The sequence below is a fragment of the Syzygium oleosum genome, unplaced genomic scaffold (assembly GCF_021117445.2).
Source record: "Syzygium oleosum isolate NSW1041296 unplaced genomic scaffold, Sole_v2.1 Sole_v2.01, whole genome shotgun sequence".
Lineage (NCBI taxonomy): Eukaryota > Viridiplantae > Streptophyta > Magnoliopsida > Myrtales > Myrtaceae > Syzygium > Syzygium oleosum.
This window is the reverse complement of record NW_026607485.1, coordinates 12,031,082-12,054,095: the sequence shown is the minus strand read 5'-3', so window position 1 is coordinate 12,054,095 and position 23,014 is coordinate 12,031,082. Positions and strand designations below refer to the sequence as shown.

Sequence of the window (23,014 nt, the reverse complement as noted above, 5' to 3'; positions counted from 1 at the left end):
AACAAGTATTCCTAGATTAGGTTAAATATAAAAGTGTTTTAGCAATATGGGTCGGGTCGAGTATAGGTTGGGTATGGGTCGGGTCGGGTATGGGTCGAGATATTTACACTATGAATAAATGGGTCATAAACGGGTTAATGGATCAATTTGGATCGAACCATTTATGACCCGACCCGACCCACCCGTTTAACAGGTCTAGCGACACGGCATCGGTAGGGGAAGCGGCGGTGTTGTTGGGGTTGGGATGAGGTGGTAAGCGGCGCGGCTAGGAGTGAACAAGAGCGAAAGAGAGTGTGATGGTTTGTTTGGTTGTGTGGGGAAGGGAGAGGAGGGGGAGAGGTGGGGTTTGAGTTTACCCGAGATGGAGCGGTAATTTAATCTTCGTAATTGGGGGATTTTTGTTTGAAAATGTAAATTGTAGATTTCTAAGACTTGGGATAGTGTTTGACATAAGTGTTGAATTTGAGCATGGTATCAAAGAGATCGATTCTTTAATATAAGCCCATGAATCTTCCTTTTGAGTCTAGCAGTTGTGATTTTCATCATACCCAAAATTCAAACCTCGGATATCGATGTTCATGTCAAAATAGTTTTGATTGATGTTGCCGTTATTGTTCCAAACGACATAATCCAAATCGGGCTTCAGCAAAATAAACGACATTCAATTCAATTCAGTTTAATTTTACAACATCCAAATAACACGAGTTCTTCGCAATCGACCTAAATTGAAGTGGACTGATCCAAACAAAAAATTTAAAAATTTTCTTCTTTTTTTTCTCTTTTTTTTCTTTTCTTGAAGCAAAGAACTTCTAAAACTTAAAAAAAGGCTCTCTTTGCTCGTGGCCGACTGGCCGTGGCCAAGGAAGAAAAGAGACGTTAGGAATTGTAACGGCTACATTTTTCACTTCGAACAGCCCCCGAAACACCCCCCATCCCCTTTTCCTTATCCCTCCGTCTCTCTCCTCCGATTCTTTCCATCTTCTCCACCTTCCTTTCTCTCTCTCTCTCTCTCTCTCTGCGCTTTGATCGCACCTTGAACGATTCATTCAAAGCAAGAACACCACCGAATTCACGATCTTTCTCTCCCCTTCTTCTTCTTCTTGGGTTTTTCCTACCTTAAATGGCGCCCACGCCCACGCCCACCCCCTCCTCCTCCTCCTCCAAGTCCAGTCAACCGCACACCGCCTCAAAGACCCCTCAGTCCAAGCACCGCCTCCACTTCAATGGACCCAGATCCGCGCACCCGTCCCCGCACCCCGGCTCGGCCCAGAAAGAGGCCCCGGCCGGGGATCACCCCGTCGAGGTCGTCGGCCGGATCCGGGACTGCCCGGATCGCAAGGAGAGGCCCCCCTCCGTCCTGCAGGTCAACCAGGACGGGCGGACCGTCCGCGTCCGCGCGGAGTTCGGGTACCGCGACTTCAGCCTCGACGGGGTGTCCCTGTCCGAGGAGGAGGATCTCGACTCGTTCTACAAGAAGTTCGTGGGGTCGAGGATCGACGGGGTGAAGCTGGGGGCGAAGTGCACGATAATGATGTACGGGCCCACGGGGTCGGGGAAGAGCCACACGATGTTCGGGTGCTCGAAGCAGCCGGGGATCGTGTACCGGTCGTTGAAGGACATTTTGGGAGAGAATGGGGAGGAAGGCGGGGCGAACGGAGGGCAATTGGGGGTTGGAACTTTCGTGCAAGTTACTGTTTTGGAGATCTATAATGAGGAGATCTATGATCTGTTGTCGAGCAACGGAGGAGGGTTCGGGGTCGGGTGGCCCAAGGGTGGTTCGTCGAAGGTAAGTTTCGATTTTTTGATGGATTTACATTTCTGGGTTTGGTGTCTCTTCTCTGTGTGATTTGAGGAATTTATATGTTTTTAATGTTAGACATTCAGCTATCCGTGTGCTTCTGAGCTGTTTGCTGTTTGGTAATTTAGTATAATTGGTGTATTTAGCTTAAATCGTAGAAAGATTGCAAATGAGACCATTTTCTGTTGCTTATGATTTCTATAAGAACTAAAAAGTATCTGGGATTATGAAGTAAAAGTTTTAACATAGGAAAGGTAAACAAGGGTGCCCCTGTTCACTTCTAAATGTTTTTTTTATTGTGCTAAAATCATTTGACTTTGTCCTTCTGATAGTTTGGAAGTAGCATGATAATCTTTATACGATGGATGTGAGTCGGTCATAACAATGTACGAGATTTAACAACAGCATATTGTGTCCTAGCTTAGCATGTGTCTTCTGGCAACTTCAGGTAAGACTCGAAGTGATGGGGAAAAAGGCGAAAAATGCAGCATTTATCTCGGGTAATGAAGCTGGGAAGATTTCAAGAGAGATTCAGAAAGTGGAGAAGCGGAGGATTGTTAAGAGCACGCTCTGCAATGAGAGAAGTTCTCGAAGCCACTGCATGGTATGAATCTTTTTAAACATGGATTATCAGTGACATATAAGAGTCAAGAGACAGTTGAAAGTGAACTTATTGATTGAATTTTGTTCAGATTATTTTGGATGTGCCTACTGTTGGGGGACGGCTAATGCTTGTTGATATGGCTGGTTCTGAAAACATTGAGCAAGCTGGCCAAGTTGGATTTGAGGCCAAAATGCAGGTACTAAGTACATTTTATTAGGGAAAGGCTACAAAATTTTACTCTGCAGCTTGAACTTTTAGTCTAGTATCTTCAAGTTACTAAAGTATTCTTCCTCTTGATTTAGACTGCAAAGATCAACCAAGGTAATGTAGCACTGAAGAGAGTGGTTGAATCTATTGCTAATGGTGATTCACATGTGCCCTTCAGAGACAGCAAATTAACAATGCTTTTGCAGGTGAGCATATTGTTTCGGTCGATTGATAGTATGATTGTTTTCTTTCTTATGTCTTATATATATTATGGATTCTGAATTATTCCTTTTGTTTAGGATTCTTTTGAGGATGACAAATCGAAGATTCTTATGATACTATGTGCAAGCCCAGACCCAAAGGAGATACACAAGACAATTTCCACGCTAGAGTATGGAGCCAAAGCAAAATGTATTGTTCGTGGCCCACATACGCCAGTGAAGGACAGATTTGGAGCTGAAGATTCTTCGGCCGCAGAAATGTTGGGCTCAAGGATTGCGGCAATGGACCAATTCATCTGCAAGCTGCAAATGGAGAACAAGCTCCGAGAAAAAGAGCGCAACGAAGCACACAAAGAGCTCCTTAAGAAGGAACAGGAGGTCGCATCCCTGAGAACGAAACTCCAGCTAGTGGAAGGGAAAGTATCTGGCACGAGTGAGGACGAGATCAACATGAAGGTGAACGAGCGCATACATGTTCTTAAAACCGAGCTGGAAAAGAAATTAGCTGAATGTCAGAGAATGGCTGATGAGTTTGTAGAATTGGAGAGGAGGAGAATGGAGGAGAGGATACGGCAACAGCAAGAGGAAGTTGAAATGCTGAGAAGACGGTTAGAGGAAATAGAGTCTCAGTTGAGGAACGGGAAAGGCAATGAGAACGGGGCTACGGATGGTGAATGGAGTGGCTTTGCTAAGAGGTTGCTGGGATCATTTGCGGATGAGGACCCTGGAATGGTGAAATCTATGGATTTGGACATGGGTGATCAAGACTGTTATGCACGTGAAGTGAAATATGTGGACAACAGAGTCAACCGGTTTGATAGAAGCAGTAACCTCTCGGACCTTCCCAATTATTCAAATACAAGCACTTCAAATGAGGTAGCTGCATACGATGTTTATGGGTCAATGTTCAACGATAGAGTCTGCTTGAGCACAGTTTTCGAGGAAGAAGAAGAAGTCGAAGAGGAAGAGGGACATAAAGAGGCTTCGGATGAAGAAGTAGAGAAAGGAGTGATAGAGGAAAAGAGGGTGTGCTCGATAACTTTTCCCCAAGGACTTTCGAGTGATACAGTGGAACCATCGAACGAGAAAGATGTGGCCTCTTCGAGAAGGTTAAGGATTCAAAATATATTCACACTGTGCGGGAACTATAGGGAGATTTCCCAACAAATTGGAACACCACTAACAGAGAAAAGAGGGTCAGAGAATGCGGATCCCCAAACAACTCCCTTCATCATGATTAAAGAAGATCCGCTTGGGAAGACTCTTACCAAAGAGATTTTGAAGAATACACCTGAGTCTGCAGTTGGCAATCAAATTCTCTCGGAGGTGAACACAAAATCCATATCACAAATCCAAAGCCCGGTGCTTTCAACCGAGCCAAAAGAGATGAAAGTGGCAGACATCCAGGTGACCAAAAGCCGGGCACCTATTGACCTATCACTGGATTTAAAGGAGAATTGTGATCCTTCTAGCGATGGATCTGACGAACAAATAGAGGTATGTGTGAAGTGGGAAGCATCGAAGGAAAACACTGGGAACATTATCACCACGCTTAAGGTCGTGAAGGACGTTACCCTGGCAGATTTAAGGAAGCTCATAGAGATCTATCTTGGAGCAGATAATCAGGCTTTCACTTTCCTTGTGCTTGGGGTATGTCATACAGTCTTCTCTACATTCTATTGGTTTTATGAAAATTTGTTTGGTGGAGTTGTCAAGTACTTCAAAATATATTTAGAGCTGAACTATGGGGAACGTAATAAGTGGATGATTATCTGGTTCTGATGGACATAATGACTCAATGGATAAGTCTAATTCAACAGCACTTTGGTGTTTAATCATCCTTTTACTTGATTTTGGCTCTGATTGCTCTTATATTATTTCTGTTTTTCTGGACCATGTCTTTTATGTGCCTGTGAAAATCCTTGCTAAGATTCTGGCTTGTTATCTCTCATAATTTAGACTGGAATTCCTGAGACCTATATTTATGGATGGTGGACCAAATCGCCAATTAATTGGTTGGGGTGTGTCCAAGTGTTAATGGAATTGAAACATCAACTGCGAGACAGAGAATATCACAAGCTTATATGTACGGCAAACTCTAGGATCTTAGAAGATTTCTAACTTTTGTTCAAATTATGCAGGATCCAACTGGCGCCCCAGTTCCAAGGGAAAAGGAAGGAATGGTGCTGGCAAGCAAGCTTCCTGTGTGGAACAACCAGCTACGCTACCATCTTGCGTGCTTAAGACCGGCCAAGAGCATCCAATGCTTGAACCATGTCCCTCTAACTCCACTAGAGAACAAACTACCACTTGATCCAAATACCCTCTTGACACAAAGAGGCGGGGGTGTTTCATCGCCAAAGTTAGTACAACGCCTCGGTTCTTCTCCCTTGGTCACGCCTCACTCCAGGTTGATCTCGTGATGATATGGTACCTAGAGTAGGCATATTCTGGATGTGTATCTACTGTTGGAATTGAAGGAACTTGAGAGTATATGTGCATGTATACTCTTGCTGGATAATTGATGTGGTGATAATATGTTGCATCTTTTTGTGTATCCCTTCTATATATGGCAGGAAGCAGCTTCTGCTTTAACGGTTATGGCGGTCTTCTCCATTCTTTCCACTCTACAATCTCATACTCGCTATCACAGACCCAACAAGACCTTAGCCATAGAATGAGCAGGACCGTCGATAAGCAATGGGTTCGAATCAGCTGTCAGTTCAAAGGATGCCAGAAACTGGGAGAAATTTGAACATATGTCTACTGTTTCTGAGATATACTTATCGTGCGGAAAACTAGTGAACTCTTCAGAGGATAAAGGGTAATAAACAAGTGAACTTAGGAGCTTGTTCCATAAACAAGTGAACTTAGGAGCTCGTTCCATCAATCAGGAGCATCTAGCTAGCCTTTTTATGTTGAAAGTGATCAACAAAGATTGCAATTTAGATTAAATGGAGGGTGAAAACGTCCAATTATAACATGAATTTGGTTAACTGGTGTCCCATGGGCACTGGATTCGGATATTTGAACAATCATACTAGTATAAGCTACTTTACCCTCACGGCATTTTGCCCCTTACGCTTCCTAGGCATTGCATCACCAATATTTAATCCAAACCGATGATCACATTTTTTCTGTCATTCATGATCCAACGGCTAATAGGTGCATGTCATGATACTCTGAAAGGCATCATAATAACCTAGCACATCATAATATGCGAGCGATGTACATCTTTTGTCTTAATCAACTTCACGTGAAAAATCCCGTTCCGTGATTGGCCGGCTCTGGTGTGCCCTTTATTGCAACAAGAGAAAAAACAAAAGTGAATGGACGATTTTGAAATTTAATTAAGAGTAGCGAGTTGACTAGCGGATCTGAACCCATCAATATGTCTCACAAGATTCCGCGCATCTTTGGATTTGATGAGAATAGTCTAAATTCTAATGCGGCTACGTCTTGTCGGACGATCATTACCGATTATAGTCTTGAATCGTCCGACACTCAAGGTCCTTATGGTGGCATTTTGGAGGATCATTTTGTTCTTGACTCCTCTTCCAGTGGAGGTGGGATGGAGCTCCTCCCATCTCATGTACTCGAGACATCAGAGGAGGAATATGGTGTTGTGGAGGCAAGAGCTTTACATGAGGAAAGCGACGACATCGTGTTCATTTCGAAGAATTTGATCATAGACGGAGTAGGAAGTGATGATTCTGCTCCGGTGAGTGCTTCGCCTTCTCAACTTCCACTCCCAGTGCCTCCAAATTCAGACCAAGAAGAGGTTCTCTCTCTCTCTCTCCGGGGTCTTGATGTCCGTTCCGTCGTTTCTTGATTCTCGATTTCTTAGTGTTTTCACGAGGGGCTTCGAGATTTCTTGCTTTCGACGAAAAGTGAGGACATGTCATGTTGTTCCCCTATTTTCTGAACATGGTCAGTCTGAAGGAGGAAAACCAGGGAGGTCAAGAAAATGGAGTGGAAAAGTACCTTCTTTTTGGTCAAACGCCTTGTTGAAATTGGAAAATCAGTGGATCAGGATTTTTTTTTGGTGTTGCCGTTCCATTTGAGATATTGCTTGGTGAATGTCTAGTTTCGAGCCAGCGGCTAAATTTATTTGGAAAAAAGTTCAGAGGCTTTGTGATTGACTTGTGAGGTCTGTTTTCGAGCACTTGCTGAGTAAAACAGATACCCGGTTCTTTCTCGGTTCTCTCAGGTTTTTTCGACTTTGTTCATTCTATAAAAGTTGATTCGATTGTCTTCCGAATCCCATTTGTTTTTATGGTGCCATAGGTGGATCTGTACGTGAATATCACCAAGAAAGTGGCCCTGAAAGCTCCGAGAGATTTGACCGTGGAGCATATCAAAGCATTGATTCAGGACAAGGAACAAATCGATGATTATAGTCAGCAGCTTTTTTACGGAGACAATCTTCTCGAACAAATCTTCGTTGACTTGCTGCAAGAGCCCACATTTCATTTGGTTTTCCATCCCAAAGATGATGTGTCGGTTATTGTTGACATGTCCAGTCGTAGAGTCACAGTAGGCGCTAAATTTTGGTACACTGTGCGTGATGTCAAAGCCATAGTAGGAGCAATGATGCCTGCGCAGGTCATGAGTTTGCATATAGTCTATCAGGGGAAGCACCTTAGGATCACAAGCCCTTAGCTTGTTACAACATTGTGGATGGCTCGGTCTTACAATTGGTGTCTCCCTATGCTCCATTTCAGATATTTGTCAAGTGCACCTGGATTGGTAAGACTGTGTGCTCTTCAGGTTTGCAGGTCCGACGCGGTCAAGGAAGTAAAGAAGAAGCTCCTTCATAAGCTGGAGGTGAGTATGCCAGCCGAATGGCACCATATTTCTTATGCGGGAAAAAGGCTTGCTGATGACTGGGACCTGCCAAGTTATGGCATCCAGGAGAGTTCGACTCTTTTTGAGATTATCTCGCCTCGTAGCAAATGAAATGCCTTGAGTTGGTAAGTGCTGAGTGAGCAGCATCATAGTTCTGACGGGGCTTTTGAATTGAAAGGAATTTTGAACAGAAAACCGGATATTAGTGTCTGACATTTATGCACCTACTGCTAATTTTCTTCATATGTTATTAGTACATCATGTGCTATGAAGGTCCAGTGTATGTCTCTGCTCTCTTACATTGAATATCTGGACATAGTAGAATCACAGCAGTACATTACATTGCGGGTTATTCTGTTTGATCGATGTTGTTTGCTAAAAGCTCGATATTAGACTAACCTATATCAGTAGAAGTACCCAGGAAAACTTCTACTTTTGATTAGCAGCGCCGCGAAGAACTCGGAGTTAGATCCTGTTTTTTCGCTTAGTAGTTGTTTCGTGATTGCTAAAAATTTCTGCAATCAATTGATGCGAGCAAAAGTTTGAGCACATGATGGTTTTCTTGTATATGATTTCACTCCATCATTATTTGGAAAGAAGTGTACCCACGACAGTAATGGTAAGACGATGAGTGAAGAAATCTTTTGTGGGCAGATGGTCGGTTATTGTTCATATTCACTGGCAGTATGTATTTGGACACCTTTTCTTGTCTGCAAACTGCGATCCATAAGAAAGCAACTCTTTTTAAAGTTGATACCTCGATTCCTTGCATTAAGTTACTTTATTAGTTCCTTTCCCATGAAAACTGGGTTTGCTAGTTTCCCTGCCTGACTTGTTGATAGGAGTCGTGAATGTTGCTTTAGTCTGTTTTGAACCCCAGGATTTGAATTTGGGCAGGGGCAACCTTTGTTGTAAATTAAGTCAGATCGCAACTAATCACAGCAGAATTTTAACTGCTAGAATTGCGCAATATGCGGATAGTTTCTTTGCAGAAAAATGTAAATATAATCACTAATCAAGAGACAAGATAAACGATTGACCAGAAGTTTTATGTGGAAAACCCAGTATAGGAAAAATCACAAGACGCTGGTGTAGGAGCTGCTCTTCTATAATCAAATGATTACAATTAACACTATAATGATGTTTCTCTTTCTTATTATATATTGTTGAAGACTATTGTGATCTCTCTAGAGTATTTATGGTGGACAAAAGAAACCTCCACCCAAGCTCTCTATTTATAGTGGTAAACCTCTACACAAATTAGGAATCCTCCCTAATTGATTGGCAATCACCTTCTAATTAGAAATCTCCCCGATTGATTGGAATTCCTCTAATTGGGCAATCACCATAATTGATTTCATCCCGGTATTCTTCCTACATAAGATTCTTCTTATTTATACTTCTTCCTTTTCATGTAACTACCATAATAGGACTCTTTCCTTTTACATATTCTTGAAGAGCAATCATTGGATATTTCAAATCAACTCCCATGCTTGTTGTACTGCTCCCAAAAATCTTAAGCGCACACATTTAGTTTTTGTCAATGGTCGGAACATGGCACCCTCAAGTTGAGCTAAATGTCTTGATCCAACTCTGAGTTTAAAGCCTTTCATTATCTGAGCCCTCGAGCGGTCTCGGGTTATTTGCGAGCCTACCAAAGTATCCATCATCCACTGACGCAAAGTTTTAGCAGAAAATGTCCTTAGAACAAAAGCTCAACAAGAGAGACAACCTGGTTTCGAAAGATTTTGTTCATGTCCCTACGATTTGCATGTACACTAATCACTAATCACTTTTCATCTTTTCCCTTCTTCGCTCACTTCGGTAACTGTGCAGAGATGACTCTGAAATTTCTTTAGTCCTTGTACATGCGCGGACCTGTAGGTCCTGTACCATGCTCTGTCAATAAGGATGCATAATTGGAAGGACTTTGCCCTTGAGATCTAAGTGTGCTCGTTGACCCGCCACCGGATAAACCCTTTGATTTCTTCCTCCGTCATTGCTTCGACACCATGGCGGCATCATGTGAGGGCAACTCTACCCCAAGACCCAAATTCTGGTTTCTTCTAGGATGTTGGGTGGAGCGCAAGGATTCTTGAGTCGGGGCATCGGTGAACCCGGCTGATTTGTGGTGCCGCCTCACATGCTTCATTGAACCGGAGCCCTGCTTGGAAGGTGAGCTCAGAGGGGAGCCAAAGCCGGTAGATAGTAGGTGGCTCAGTGAGTCCTGTGCGTCCTTAATGTTTCGCAAGAGCGAGTCCTGGCTTGCTGCCCCGCTTTGTTCCATTTCTGTTGCAACGACAAGTTTGCACATAGAGAACAAGATTAATGTTCTTTGTGCTAAATGTGCTAATAATGAATAACTTCTCGTCATTCTATATGCACTTTTAGGAGGAAAGATAGAATGAACCTTCAGATGCCGATTGTATGGAAGGGCTGTGGTCCCTCCCAGAGGATCAACCGGCTGCAATGTGAGTTGCGGAGTTGATTGAAACTTGCTCTTCTGCATTAGCTTGCAGAGAATTAGCTGCTGCCCTATGCTTATTTTCACGATCATGCTTGATGAAATGATTATTAGGACAAAGACTTCACGAAAGTGATCTCAAAGCTATTGCTTTCAATGTCCTCCTTATCAGTTGGAGCGTCCTTGTTTGTATCAGTGATCGTCAAGAAGCAATACCATGCGAAATGGAAGCTGGTTTTGAAATGTCATTAGAATGCATCATGGATTCGAGTATCCATGAGTTAGTCTCCATATAATTGCATAATCATGCTTCGTCTATTCTTGAACCGATCATCAGACCATTTAACTCTGATGCCCAGAAAGATGGAGGCCCTGAAAGAGGAGGTTAAGCAGTGACCACACCCAACTCAGGGCGTTTGCGGAGGGACCTTCCCATCCATTGTGAGAGACTTGCTTTACATATGTGGGAAACCCAATTTGCAATTCTTGCTCCTATTTGTTGTCTGCACGATTCAAAATGCCAAACTTCTATGAATTTCAATCTATAAGTATCATCTGTGGTCAAGCGCTTAAGAACAAGCATGATACAAGGTGGTGTAATCTCAATCGAGTCTCCCACAACTGATGTGAGAGTAATTTTCTTGTCATGGGACTTCAAATGGATGCGGATTGGATTAAATACATATTGCTCTACCGTTAACATGATACGCAGCAAGCGATAAACATTTTCTTGGACTTATTGTCGACGTGCTACTTAACTCATGCTCACAGACTTGAAATGGAAAGGGAACGGAATCAAGACGCACCGAATATATGCGAAATACATCTCAGGCCTTGGAGAAGGCTCTTCACTCTGTCGGCATTTCCTCTGAGAAGCGGTGGTTGTTATAGTTTGGCTCTTGAGCTTCGGCTATGAATAGAGCGTTAAGAAGGTTGGTTAACCATTCCAGCCAAAAAAAGAAAAGGTGAATAATAACAGAAAATCAGAAAGTTTTCCCAGACCAAACTCACATGTAGGATTATGTCGAGCATTGTCCTAATGACACTTGATAAGGAGCAACTATAAACATCGTTCGATGCATATTAAAACTCAGTAAATATTGAGAACATATGTCATTGCATGGTAAAAGAACCTATTTTTCTTCATGATGAATGATGTGGTTACGTTCCAGTGTTTTTTTATGAAAAAAGAAGAAAGAAAAAATCCCGCCAAGTACAGAAAAAGCTTATAGAGGCACATCATCATCACCAAATGCAGCTGAGATAAGAAGCATACTACCGAAAAAGAAGGCATAACTTGCTGTATCACAGCAACTTACTGACTTCAACATGCTTTGACCAAATAACACTGCATAATGTGCACCTCAATGCTCCAGCCGTATTCTATGGGACATCTTTTCATCCGACCATGTCAAAGACAGTATCATCCTGTGTCTCCCGGTTCATTAAAACGCGCCCAACTCATGCTGACCCGATCAGGATCTCTGACCTTGCTTCTTGAAGTAATTCTTAACATCTTCAAATGATACTAGCGTTGCACAAATAGAACAGAATCATCAAGGACATTACTCAACACCCTTTGCTTTCCAATTCTTCATGTAAAGTGACGTTTTCTGTGCTGTCACTGAACGTTACCGTTGGGCAATGCAAGCGCAGTCACCATTGAGATCAACAATACTTGGTAAGTTTCGTAAATAGTCAGAACTAGGCAGTTTGAAGAATCATGCGACAATAAGGCTGCGTTTGGTTGTCCAGATTTCTAAACAGGATAGGACTGGATAGGATAGGATAAGAAATCCTGAGATTTCTTCATATCCTATCCACTGTTTGGTGGACTACGGATTTAAAGTCGGATAGGATAATTTTTTGTTCTATTCACGGGTCTGAAGGAGTCGGTGAAGGAAAAAAAGCTGAGAAATTTTTTTGGTGAAAGTGCACAAGGTGTGGGGATGAAGATGATGGCGAGTGGAGCGTAAGGTTTCTGGAAAAATAGGCATTAGAAATCCTATCCGGGTCTATCCCACCTCCCCCCTCGGATTTTTTTATCCGGGCTATATCCGACCTGTCGACCAAACGCAGCCTAAGAGTATGGTTTAGACAACTTACAACTGTATAGTAGATATTGAGTTCGTCATTCATTTGGGAAAGGCAGTGTTTTACTAGTTCTCCAGCTTCTGATGCTCTTCTACAAGCTTCTCTTACCTGAGATTCCTAGAATGATCTTCATACATTAGAGGGGAATTGGACAAAGAAACCAGAAACTTAATACCTTCGGAAAATCATCTGATCGAGCAAACAAGTACAATGTGTTAGAAATATGATAAGGAGGGTAGAATTGTAATATTGTGTTTAGAGGGTTTTACGTTATGTTAAGCATATATATTGTAATTCCTTCATTGAATAGAAACAATTCATTATCCTCTCAAACGATTTTGAATTTGAATGAAGATTCCGTTTATTTCGCGAAAAATAAATGATTTACAAACTATTTTTCCAAAATTGATCGCTTGTATCGCTTACATAACTGAATCAACGAAAAATATTTTCATCATTCACGAAAATGTTTGGATACATATACTTGTCGGTAATGAGAATATCTTCATTGACTAATTATTTTGAACAATCATTTTTAATAAATATTTTTTAAATAATTTATTTTTCACGAAACAAATGGAGCCTAATAGTAACGAGTCGACTAGTGGCATTATTTTTTAGAGAGATGTTTGTTAATTCAATTAAGTGCTGAAACGTAAAGAACTTGGCACTTGATGAGATTAAGCTTGTTTGATAAGCATAACAAGTAATGGCTTAAAAAATTCAACCGAGTCAAAAAAATCAGTTAAGGAGATAACTAAGGAAGGTGTCACTTTATTTATTAAGTAGAAAAAGTAATTGATGCATGGCAATTAGGATCTTACTAATTATAATGATAAAACACACCAACAATGAGCTCCACAATTATAAGTATGGCAAGAAAATAGTCAAACTCGGTTATCAATTTATTGTTATTATCACGCAACTTTTAATTCCTATTTTCATATATTGAAATTTAAAAAAAAAAAGCCACAAAAAACTTCAAACTATGCCCATTGTAATACATTTATTTTGAATTTTTTTTGCGACATCAAAAACCCAAAACCATGCTTACTATGACACATTTTTATCCTAAACTTTTTCTTGTGACATAAAAAAAATCACAAATTTGTACTTATGTGACACATTTATCCTCCGTCAAGATTTCGTTAGATAATCTCTTGGCAAAAAAAAAACGTTTATATTTCACTTAAGCCATGTATGCGCCATGCCATGTTAACATTATTTGCTTTCTAGCACTCATGTAGGCATCACATAGGCACAAGTTTGTGATTTTTGGTATCACACAATGTGCATAGTTTAGAGTATTTGGTGACTTTTGCCCTAAAATTTATCGCCATTTGAGATTTCGGGTCTAATTTTCAATTTCATAAAGCGGCCCTTTTAAAAAGGCAAAATATAGTACAAACGAAGGCATTTTGTTTTCGACGAAAAAAAGAAAGAAAGAAAGAAAAATAGAAGGCATGTTGTTTGTCCTAGTTACTACAAGGGGACACAGGACAGTTTCCCCCTGCGGCCTTTTCTGGCAGCACATCAGAAGAATCGACTCGAGAAGGACGACTTTTCATTGAGTCAGCAGCTATCAACAAACAAAAGTACTGCCAAGAAAAGAAACAATAAAGAACACGTCCAACCAGAAGCTCTATATAATCCCTTCATCCGCACGTTTCGCAGGAAGCATTTCCTCTTTCTGCGCTCGTGGGCAATCATTGGATCTGAAAATCCATCGATCATGTCTACCTCTATTCAATGCGTCTTTCCCTTTGATGAGAGTAGTCTGAATTCCAGTGCTACATCTTGTAGAACTTGGAGTCAATCCACGACCATCACTACGGACTTTTGTTCTCAAGAGTCCGATGCTCAAGGTTCCTATGATGGTGGGGTTGCGCTCCAAGCTTCACCTGTTGCTTCGCCATCTGAACTTCCACCAGAAGAGGTTCTTTCTTTCTCTCTCTTTCTGGGGTCTCGGTGTTCGTTTCGTCGTTTTGTTTTGGGTTCTCGATTTCTTGGTATTTTCAGTAGGGTTTCGAGATTCTTGCTTTTGGCGAAAAGTGAGGGCACGTCATGTTTTTTCCCTATTCGCTGAACTGGGTTCACCCGAAGGAGGAAATCTAGAGAAAACACGACAAGATTATCTGAAAAAAGAACCATCTCTTTAGTGAAACTCCTTGCTGAAACTGGAAATCAGATCGATCTGATTTTTTTATTTTTTTTTTGGTGTTGCCGTTCCATTTAAGTTATTGCTTGGTGAAGGTCTAGTTTCAAGCCAGTGGTTAAATTTATTTGGAAATAAGTTCAAAGGCTTTGTGATTTACTTGTGAAGGTCTAGTTTCGAGCACTTGCTGTTCAAAACGGATATCCATATGTTTCTCGTCGTTTCTTTTGGGTTTTTGATGTTGATTCTATTTGCCGCTTGTTGTCATCTTTGGAACCCCATATCTTTTTTTGGTGCCATAGGTGAATGTAAAAGTGAAGATCATCAAGACGGTGGACTTGAAAGTCAATCCAAATTGGACCGTGGAGGATTTCAAAGCATTGATTCAGTACAAGGAACAAATTGATCAACATACTCTGCAGCTTATTTTTGAAGGGAATTTTCTTGAAGATGGAAAAAGACTAGCTGACTATGGAATCGACGGTCACGCCACTATCCATGTCATCCTTCAGGACTTGGCTAGGGTGACAGTAAATGTCCAAATCTCATCGATTCAGAAAAACTTCCTGGTCGAAGCAAGGAATCAGGCTACCGTCCTAGAATTTAAATTGATGATTTGTGACAAGCAAGGGATTTCGCTGGATGAGTTCGATCTGACATTCGGTGGAAAGGTGCTTGCAGAGCACCAGACCCTCGACTCTCTCGACTTGCCGCCAGAGCCCACATTTCATTTGGTTCTCCATCCCAATGATCACGTGTCAGTTATTGTTGAGATGTCCAGTCGCGGAGTCATAGTAGACGCTAAATTTTGGTATACTGTGGTGATGTCAAAGCTATGGCTGCGGCTATGATGACTGTGCAGGACATGAGTTTGCGTATGGCGTATCAAGGGAAGCAGCTTGAGGGTCACAAGACCTTAGCTAGTTACAACATTGCGGATGGATCTGTCTTACAATTGGTGTCTCCCTAGGCTCCATTTCGTATATTTGTCTAGTGTGGAAATGGTAAGACTGTTGCAGGTGAGTGTGCCGGCCAAATTGCATGATATTGCTTATGTAAGAAAAAGGCTTGCTGATGACCGTGACTTAGCGAGCTATGGCGTCCAGGAGAATTTGACTCTCTTTGAGATTATCTCGTCTCGTGATAAATTAAATGCCTTGAGTTGTAAGTACTGAGTGAACAACATCATGGTTCTGACTTGGCTTTTGAATTAGAAGGAATTTTGAACAGAAAGCTGGAAATTAGTATCTGATGTTTATGCACCTGATTCTAATTTTCTTTGGTATGTCATTAGTACATCATGTGCGATGAAGGTCCAATGTATATCTCTGCTTCCTTACGTAGTATATCTGGACATCGTAGAATCACAGCAGTACATTATTTATTCTGTTTGATCAATGTTGTTTGCTGAAAGCTTGATCTTAGACCTACCTATTTCAGTAGAAGCACCCTGGAAAACTTATACTTTTGATTAGCAGCATCAGAGAGAACTCGGAGGGAGGTCTGATTTTTTCATTTAGTAGTTGTTTCTTAGTTGCTAAGAATATCTGGAATCAATTTATGCAGGCAAAAGTTTGAGCAGATGATTGTTTTCTTGTTTATGACTTCACGTAATTGTTACATGGAAAGAAATGTTCCCACGACAATAATGGTAAGACAATGAGTCAAGAGATATTTTGCGGGCAGATTGTAGGTTATTGTTCGTATATCTGGCAGCATGTATTTAGACACCTTTTCTTGTCTGCAAACTGCGTTCTATAAGAAAGCTAACTCTTTTTGAAGTTGATACCTTGATTACTTGCATTGGTTCCATTATTAGCTATTTTACCATGAAAAATGAGTTTGCTAGTTTTCCTGCCTGACTTGTTGATAGGTGTTGCAAATGTTGCTCGAGTCTGCTTTTAACCCCAGGATCTGTATTTGGGCTTCCTTGGGCAATCTGAAGGACACGCATTTAGTTTTTGTCAATGTTCGAAACATGGCACCCTCAAGTTGAGCTACATTTCTTGATGCAACTCTGAGTCTAGAAGTCTTCCGTTATCTGAGCCTTCGAGCCGTCTTGCATTCTTTGTGAGCCTACCAAAGTATCCATCTTCCCCCGATGCAAAACTTAGCAGAAAATGTCATTAGAACAAGAAACTCAACAAGAGAGACAACCTGGTTTTGGATGATTTTGTTCAAGTCTTTACAGATTGCAGATACCCTAATCACTAAATCACTTTTGAATTTTTCCCTTCTTCTCTCACATCGGTAACTGTGCCGAGATGACTCTCAAATCTTCTTTAGTCCTTGTCCATGCTCGGACCCTGATCCGTTCTCTGTCAACAAGGATGCATCTTTCGAAGGACTTTGCCCTTGAGATCTCAGTGTTCTGGTTGACCAACCACAAGAAAAACCCTTTGATTTCCTCCTCTGTGATTGCTTCAACACGAAGGTGGCATCATATGAGGGCAGCTCTACCCGGAGACCCAAATTCTGGTTTCTTCTAGAATGTCAGGTGGGGCACGATGATTCTTGAGTCAGGGCATCAGCAGACACGGCTGATTTGCTGTGCCGCCTGACATGCTTCGTTGCACCAGGCCCCCACTTGGAAGGTGAGCTCAGAGGTGAGCCAAAGCTGGTAGATAGTAGGTGTCTCAGTGAGTCCTGTGCATCCTTAATGTTTCGCGAGAGCGAGTCCTGGCTTGCTACCCCACTTTGCTCCATATCTGTTGCAATGAAAAGTTTGCACATACAGCAAGATTATTATTGTTCTTTGTGCTAAGTGAGTTAACAGTGAGTAACCTCTGGTAATTCTAGATGTACTTTTAGGACGAAATATAGAACCAACCTTCAGATCCAATTGTATGGAAGGGTCTGTGGTCTCTCCCAGAGGATCAACCGGCTGCAACTTGAGTTGCCGGATCGGATGAAACTTGCTCATCTGCATTAGCATGCAGAGAATTAGCTGCTGCCCTATGCTTATTTTCACGATCCTGCTTGATGAAATGATTATTAGGACAAAAACTCCACGAAAGTGATCTCAAAGCTATTGCTTTCAATGTCCTCCTCATCAGTTGGAGCGTCCTTGTTGTATCAGTGAATCGTCAAGAGGCGATTCCATGCGAAACGGAAGCTGGTTTTGGGATAACATTAGAATGCATCATGTAGTTGAGTCTCCATAAATTAATCTCTAAATAATTTCCTAATCATGCTCCGCACATTCTTGAACGGATCATCAGACTTAATAACTCTGTGATGCCCAGAAAGATGGAGGCGCTGAAAGAGGAGGTCAAGCAGTGACCATGCTCAAGTCAGGGCATTGGCCGAGGGGCGTTCCCATCCGATCCCTCGGGTTCTCCCGCTCCCTCGCTTTCTTCTTCACGAAGCAATCGAACCGATCGTGCGAGTAAAACCACACATCACGCCTTCTGTTTGCATCCTCAAACGCTCTCGGACTCGAGACCCAAACCTCACACCTGCGTGTAAGTAAGTTTGAGAAATTCGCATTTAGAGAGTTTGGGGATTATGATTAAATTTGAAAAATTTTGAAAATTGAGTTCAAACAATTTTGGATGAAGATGCCCCGATGCGAAGAATGGCATCTGATACTCGTGGTAGTTGTCCAGCGAAAAGACATGCAGTTTTGATTAGCTAGAGGGTCAATTGAGACGAAATCACTAATTCATAATTTTGTTTTTTTGCGATAATCACCACTTTGGAAGTTACTTTGGGACAAAGTGGCTCTGCGGACATTGCTTGGGCCTTGGGGGGTGGTCGGTTATTGTTCATGGTTGCTTAGCACACGCATTTAGTTCTTGTCAATGGTCAGCAATATGGCACCTCAAGTTACTTTGGAAATTTCCAAAAAATAAAAAAAAAACAGTTGCTTTGGAAAAAGCAGCCGACCGCCGCCAATGGCGGCCCTCAGCTAGGTCTGAGGGAGGGTCGACCTTCGTCCGATCTGGGTGAGGGCTGTGACTTTTGTTCAGATCGACGGCCCCCGGCTGTGGCCCAACAACCCCCTAGCCATCCCCCACTCTCCCCGGGTGGCGACAGCGAGGTCTGCAGCCTTCATTACCCCGTTTGTCCCATTTTTTTTTAAAAATTAACTTCTTTTTTGAATTGAATTTAAATAAAATTTGTATTAAGAATCATATATGGACCAAAACGACATCATTTTGACCACGTCATCGCCACGTAGGATAGAGAAAATAAAAATAAAAAAAAGTCATGTCAACACTTTACTGTTAACCAAGTTAGACGGAGTCGATGAAATGATTCGATTGAATCAATTTAATAAATTTTAGGACTTGATTGTCCTTTTTTTTTAAATTTCAATATTACCACTTTAGAAGTTACTTTGGGAAAAAAAAAAAAGTGGCCCTGCTGAAATTTTTCTTTTTTGTTTTCCTAGTTTTACGAAACGACCCCCCTTTCTTTTGGTCGGGTATGAAACGGTCCTTTGAAAAAGCACAAATACAGTACAAATGAAGGCGTTTTATTTGTCACCGTTACTGCTCCAAGCGAGGAGAGCGAGTGGAGGTGTGGTCATGGTTCTGCTCCAATGTCTGCCTCGCCTTCTCAACTTCCACGCTCCGTGCCTCCAAACTCTGACGAAGAACAGAGTTCGACCAAAGAAGAGGTCCTCTCTCTTTCTGGGGTCTCATGTTCGTTTCGTCGTTCTTTTGGGTTCTTGGGTTCTTGGTATTTTCATTAGGGTTTCGAGATTCTTGCTTTTGGCGAAAAGTGAGGACACCTTCATATTTTTGCCCCATCCTTGTCGGAACTGGAAAATTAGTGCGATCTAGGAATTCTTTTCTGTTTCTTTTTTACTTTGTGTTGCCGTTCCATTTGAGATATTGCTTGGTGAAGGTCCTAGTATGCAAGCCAGTGGGTCAAATTTATCTGGAAAAGAGTTCAGAGGCTTTGTGATTGACTTTGTGAAGGTCTAGTTTCGATCACTTGCTGTTCAGAACAGATACCCAAATATGTCCTGTCGGTTCTTTCGGGTTCTTGATGTCGATTCTATTTGCGGTTTGTCGGCATCTTTGGAACCCCATATGTTTTTTTTGGTGCCATAGGTGGATGTAAGCTTGAAGATCGCCAAGACACTGGCCCTGAAAGCTAATACAAATTCGACCGTGGAGGATATCAAAGCATTGATTCGGGACAAGGAACAAATCGATGAACATAGTCAGCAGCTCTTTCTTGGAGGGAATCGTCTCGAAGACGGAAAAAGACTAGTTGACTATGGAATCCGCGGTCACCCCACCCTCCATCTCAACCTTCAGGACTCGGCTAGGGTGACAGTGAATGTACATATTTTATCGGCTCAGAAAAATTTGCTGGTCGAAGCAAGGTGTCAGGATACCGTTCAAGATGTTAAATTGATGATTCAAGCAAAGGAAGGGATTCAGCCGGATGAGTTCGATCTGGTATTCGGTGGAAAGGTGCTTGCAGAGGAAAGGAACCTCGCCTCGCTTGACTTGCCGCCAGATCCCACATTTCATTTGGTTTTCCATCCCAAGGATCACTTATCAGTTATTGTTGACGTGTCCAGTCGCAGAGTCACGTTAGATGCTAAATTTTGGTACACTGTGCGTGATGTCAAAGCCACAGTTGGAGCAATGATGTCTGCGGAGGTCACGTATGGCCTATCAGGGGAAGCTGCTTGAGGATCACAAGACCTTAGCTAGTTACGACATTGCAGATGGCTCTGTCTTACAATTGGTGTCTCCTGATGCTCCACTTTAGATATTTGTCAAGTGCTGGAATGGTAAGACTGTTGCTCTTCAGGTTTTGCAGGTCTGATACGGTCAAGGAAGTGAAGAACAAGCTTCTTCATAAGCTGCAGGTGAGTGTGCCGGCCGAATCGCATGATATTGCTTATGTGGGAAAAAGGCTTGCTGATGACCTGAACTGGCGAGTTATGGCATCTAGGAGAATTCGACTCTCTTTAAGATGATCTCACCTCGTAGTAAATGTGCGTTGAGTTTGCAAGTACTGAGTGATGAGCATCATAGTTCTGACTTGGCTTTTGAATTAGAAGGAATTCTGAACACAAAGCTGGAAATTAGTGTCTGACATTTATGCATCAGATGCTAGTTTTCTTGCTATGTCATTAATACATCATGTGCAAGGAAGGTCCAATGTATATCTCTGCTTCTTACATTGGATATCTGAAAATCGTAGAATCTCAGCAGTACATTATTTATTCTGTTTGATCAATTTTGTTTGCTGAAAGCTTGATCTTAGACCTACCTATTTCAGTAGAAGCACCCTGGAAAACTTCTACTTTTGATTAGCAGCACCAGAGTGAACTTGGAGGGACGTCTGATTTTTTCATATAGTAGTTGTTTCGTGATTGCTAGTGGAATTAATTTATGCAAGCAAAAGTTTGAGCAGATGATGGTTTTCTTGTATATGACTTCACATAATCATTACATGGAAAGAAATGTGCCCACGACAATAATGGTAAGACGACGAGTCAAGAAATCGTTTGCGGGCAGGTGGTCGGTCATTGTTAGTATATCTGGCAACATGTATTTAGAAGACACCTTTTCTTGTCTGCCAACTGCGATCTATAAGAAAGCAACTCCTTTTGAAAGATGATACCTTGTTTTCTCGCATTAAGTTACTTTATTAGTTCTTGTCCCATGAAAAATGGGTTTGCTAGTTTCCCCCGCCTGACTTGTTGATAGGAGTTGCAAATGTTGCTCGAAACAGCTTTGAACCCCAGGATCTGTATTTGGGCTTCCTTGGGCAATCTTAAGGACACATTTAGTTTTGTCAATGGTCGAAACATGGCACCCTCAAGTTGAGCTACATGTCTTGATGCAACTCTGAGTCTAGTAGTCTTTCATTATCTGAGCCTTTGAGCCGTCTTGTGTTCTTGGTGAGCCTACCAAAGTATCCATTTTTCACCGATGCAAAATTTAGCAGAAAATGTCGTTAGAACAAGAAACTCAACAAGAGAGACAACATGGTTTTGGATGATTTTTGTTCAAGTCTTTTCAGTTTGTATATACACTAATCACTAATCACTTTTCACCTTTTCCCTTCTTCTCTCACATCGGTAACTGTGCTGAGATGACTCTGAATCTTCTTTAGTCCTTGTCCTTGCTCGGACCCTGATCCATGCTCTGTCAACAAGGATGCATCATTCGAAGGACTTTGGCCTTGAGATCTCAATGTTCTCTTTGACCCACCACCAGAAAAACCCTTTGATTTCCTCCTCTGGGATTGCCTTAACGCCAAGGTGGCATCAAGTGAGGGCAACTCCACCGGGAGACCCAAATTCTGGTTTCTTCTTGAATGACAGGTGGAGAGCGATGATTTTGAGTCAGGGCATCAGCGGACACGGCTGATTTGTGGTGCCGCCTCACATGCTTCGTTGCACCAGGCCCCCACTTGGAAGGTGAGCACAGAGGTGAGCCGAAGCCGGTAGATAGTAGGCGTCTCAGTGAGTCCTGTGCGTCCTTAATGTTTCGCAAGGGCGAGTCCTGGCTTGCTGCCCCACTTTGCTTCAGATCTGTTGCAACGACAAGTTTGCACAGAGAGCATGATTATTGTTCTTTGTGCTGAATGAGAAACAATGAATAACCTCTGGTCATTCTAGATGCTCTTTGAGGAGGAAATATAGAACCAACCTTCGGATGCTGATTGCATGGAAGGGTCCGTCGTCTCTCCCAGAGGATCAACCAGCTGCGACGTGAGTTGCGGAATGGAATGAAACCTGCTCATCTGCATTAAGCATGCAGAGAATTAGCTGCTGCCCTATGCTTATTTTCGCGATCATGCTTAATGAAATGGAAAGGGAACGGGGTTAAGACGCACCAAATATATGCAAAATACATCTCAGACCTTTAAGGAATCCCTTCACTTTCGTTGGCATATCCTCTGAGAAGCCGTGGTCGTTCTAGGATGGCTCCCGAGCTTCAGCTATGAATAGAGGAGGAAGCGTTCAGAAGGCTGGTCAAACGTTCAAGACAAAAAAAAAGATGAACAGTATCAGAAGACAGAAAGTTTTCTCAGACCAAACTCGCATGTAGCATTATGTCGAGAATTGTCCTAAAGACACTTGACAAGTAGCAATAATGAACATCGTTCAATGCATATTAAGACTCAGTAAATATTGAGAACATATGTTATGGCATGGTAATTGAACCTATTTTTCTTCAAGACGAATGATGTGGTTGTGTTTTACGTACTTTTTTATGAAAAGAAAAGAAAGAAACATCCCTCCAAGTATAGAGAAAGCTTTAGAGGCCAATCATCATCACCAAGTGTATCCGAGATAAGAAGCAGACCTCCGAAAAAGAATGGAGAACAAGCGTATCAAAGTGAGATCAAGGCGATCTCGGCTCTTCCGGCCAATTAGTGAGGGACAGAAGCTCGGCCATCTTGACATTGCTTGGTCCGGTCGGCACAATACCGTTCTTTTTCGCTCTAATATAAGGAGCGCTAATCAGGTCGGTTTGTGAGATAAAAAATGTGGAGGAGCTACGGCGAAGAGGCGGTCATGCTCTGAATGTGCGCTCATATGCTCAAAATGATCGATCCGCGATTATTTTCTTGAGGATGTACAAGGAAGACGGCGATGAGACGAGACCTTATGACTATTATTCGTCAATAAGGAAAA

General features: G+C 42.1%; 1 protein-coding gene and 6 pseudogenes across 1 annotated transcript; 4 read left to right on the top strand and 3 right to left on the bottom strand.

The window, feature by feature from the left end:
- The first annotated feature begins 1,069 nt into the window (after window positions 1-1,069).
- On the top strand, window positions 1,070-5,425 carry LOC115683595 (kinesin-like protein KIN-10A). The gene is made up of 6 exons (XM_030608138.2): window positions 1,070-1,786; window positions 2,247-2,402; window positions 2,491-2,598; window positions 2,705-2,815; window positions 2,909-4,480; window positions 4,972-5,425. The coding sequence occupies exons 1-6, from the start codon at window positions 1,121-1,123 to the stop codon at window positions 5,251-5,253; spliced, it is 2,895 nt and encodes a 964-aa protein (XP_030463998.1). The 5' UTR covers window positions 1,070-1,120; the 3' UTR covers window positions 5,254-5,425.
- A 784-nt stretch (window positions 5,426-6,209) lies between these two features.
- On the top strand, window positions 6,210-8,022 carry LOC115683552 (uncharacterized; annotated as a pseudogene).
- Window positions 8,023-9,474: 1,452 nt separating this feature from the next.
- LOC115683551 (CRIB domain-containing protein RIC5-like) lies at window positions 9,475-12,373 on the bottom strand (annotated as a pseudogene).
- A 1,552-nt stretch (window positions 12,374-13,925) lies between these two features.
- On the top strand, window positions 13,926-15,740 carry LOC115683550 (uncharacterized; annotated as a pseudogene).
- Window positions 15,741-16,601: 861 nt separating this feature from the next.
- LOC115683549 (uncharacterized) lies at window positions 16,602-18,448 on the bottom strand (annotated as a pseudogene).
- Window positions 18,449-18,854: 406 nt separating this feature from the next.
- On the top strand, window positions 18,855-20,546 carry LOC115683581 (uncharacterized; annotated as a pseudogene).
- LOC115683548 (uncharacterized) lies at window positions 20,105-22,267 on the bottom strand (annotated as a pseudogene).
- Between the last annotated feature and the right edge of the window lie 747 nt (window positions 22,268-23,014).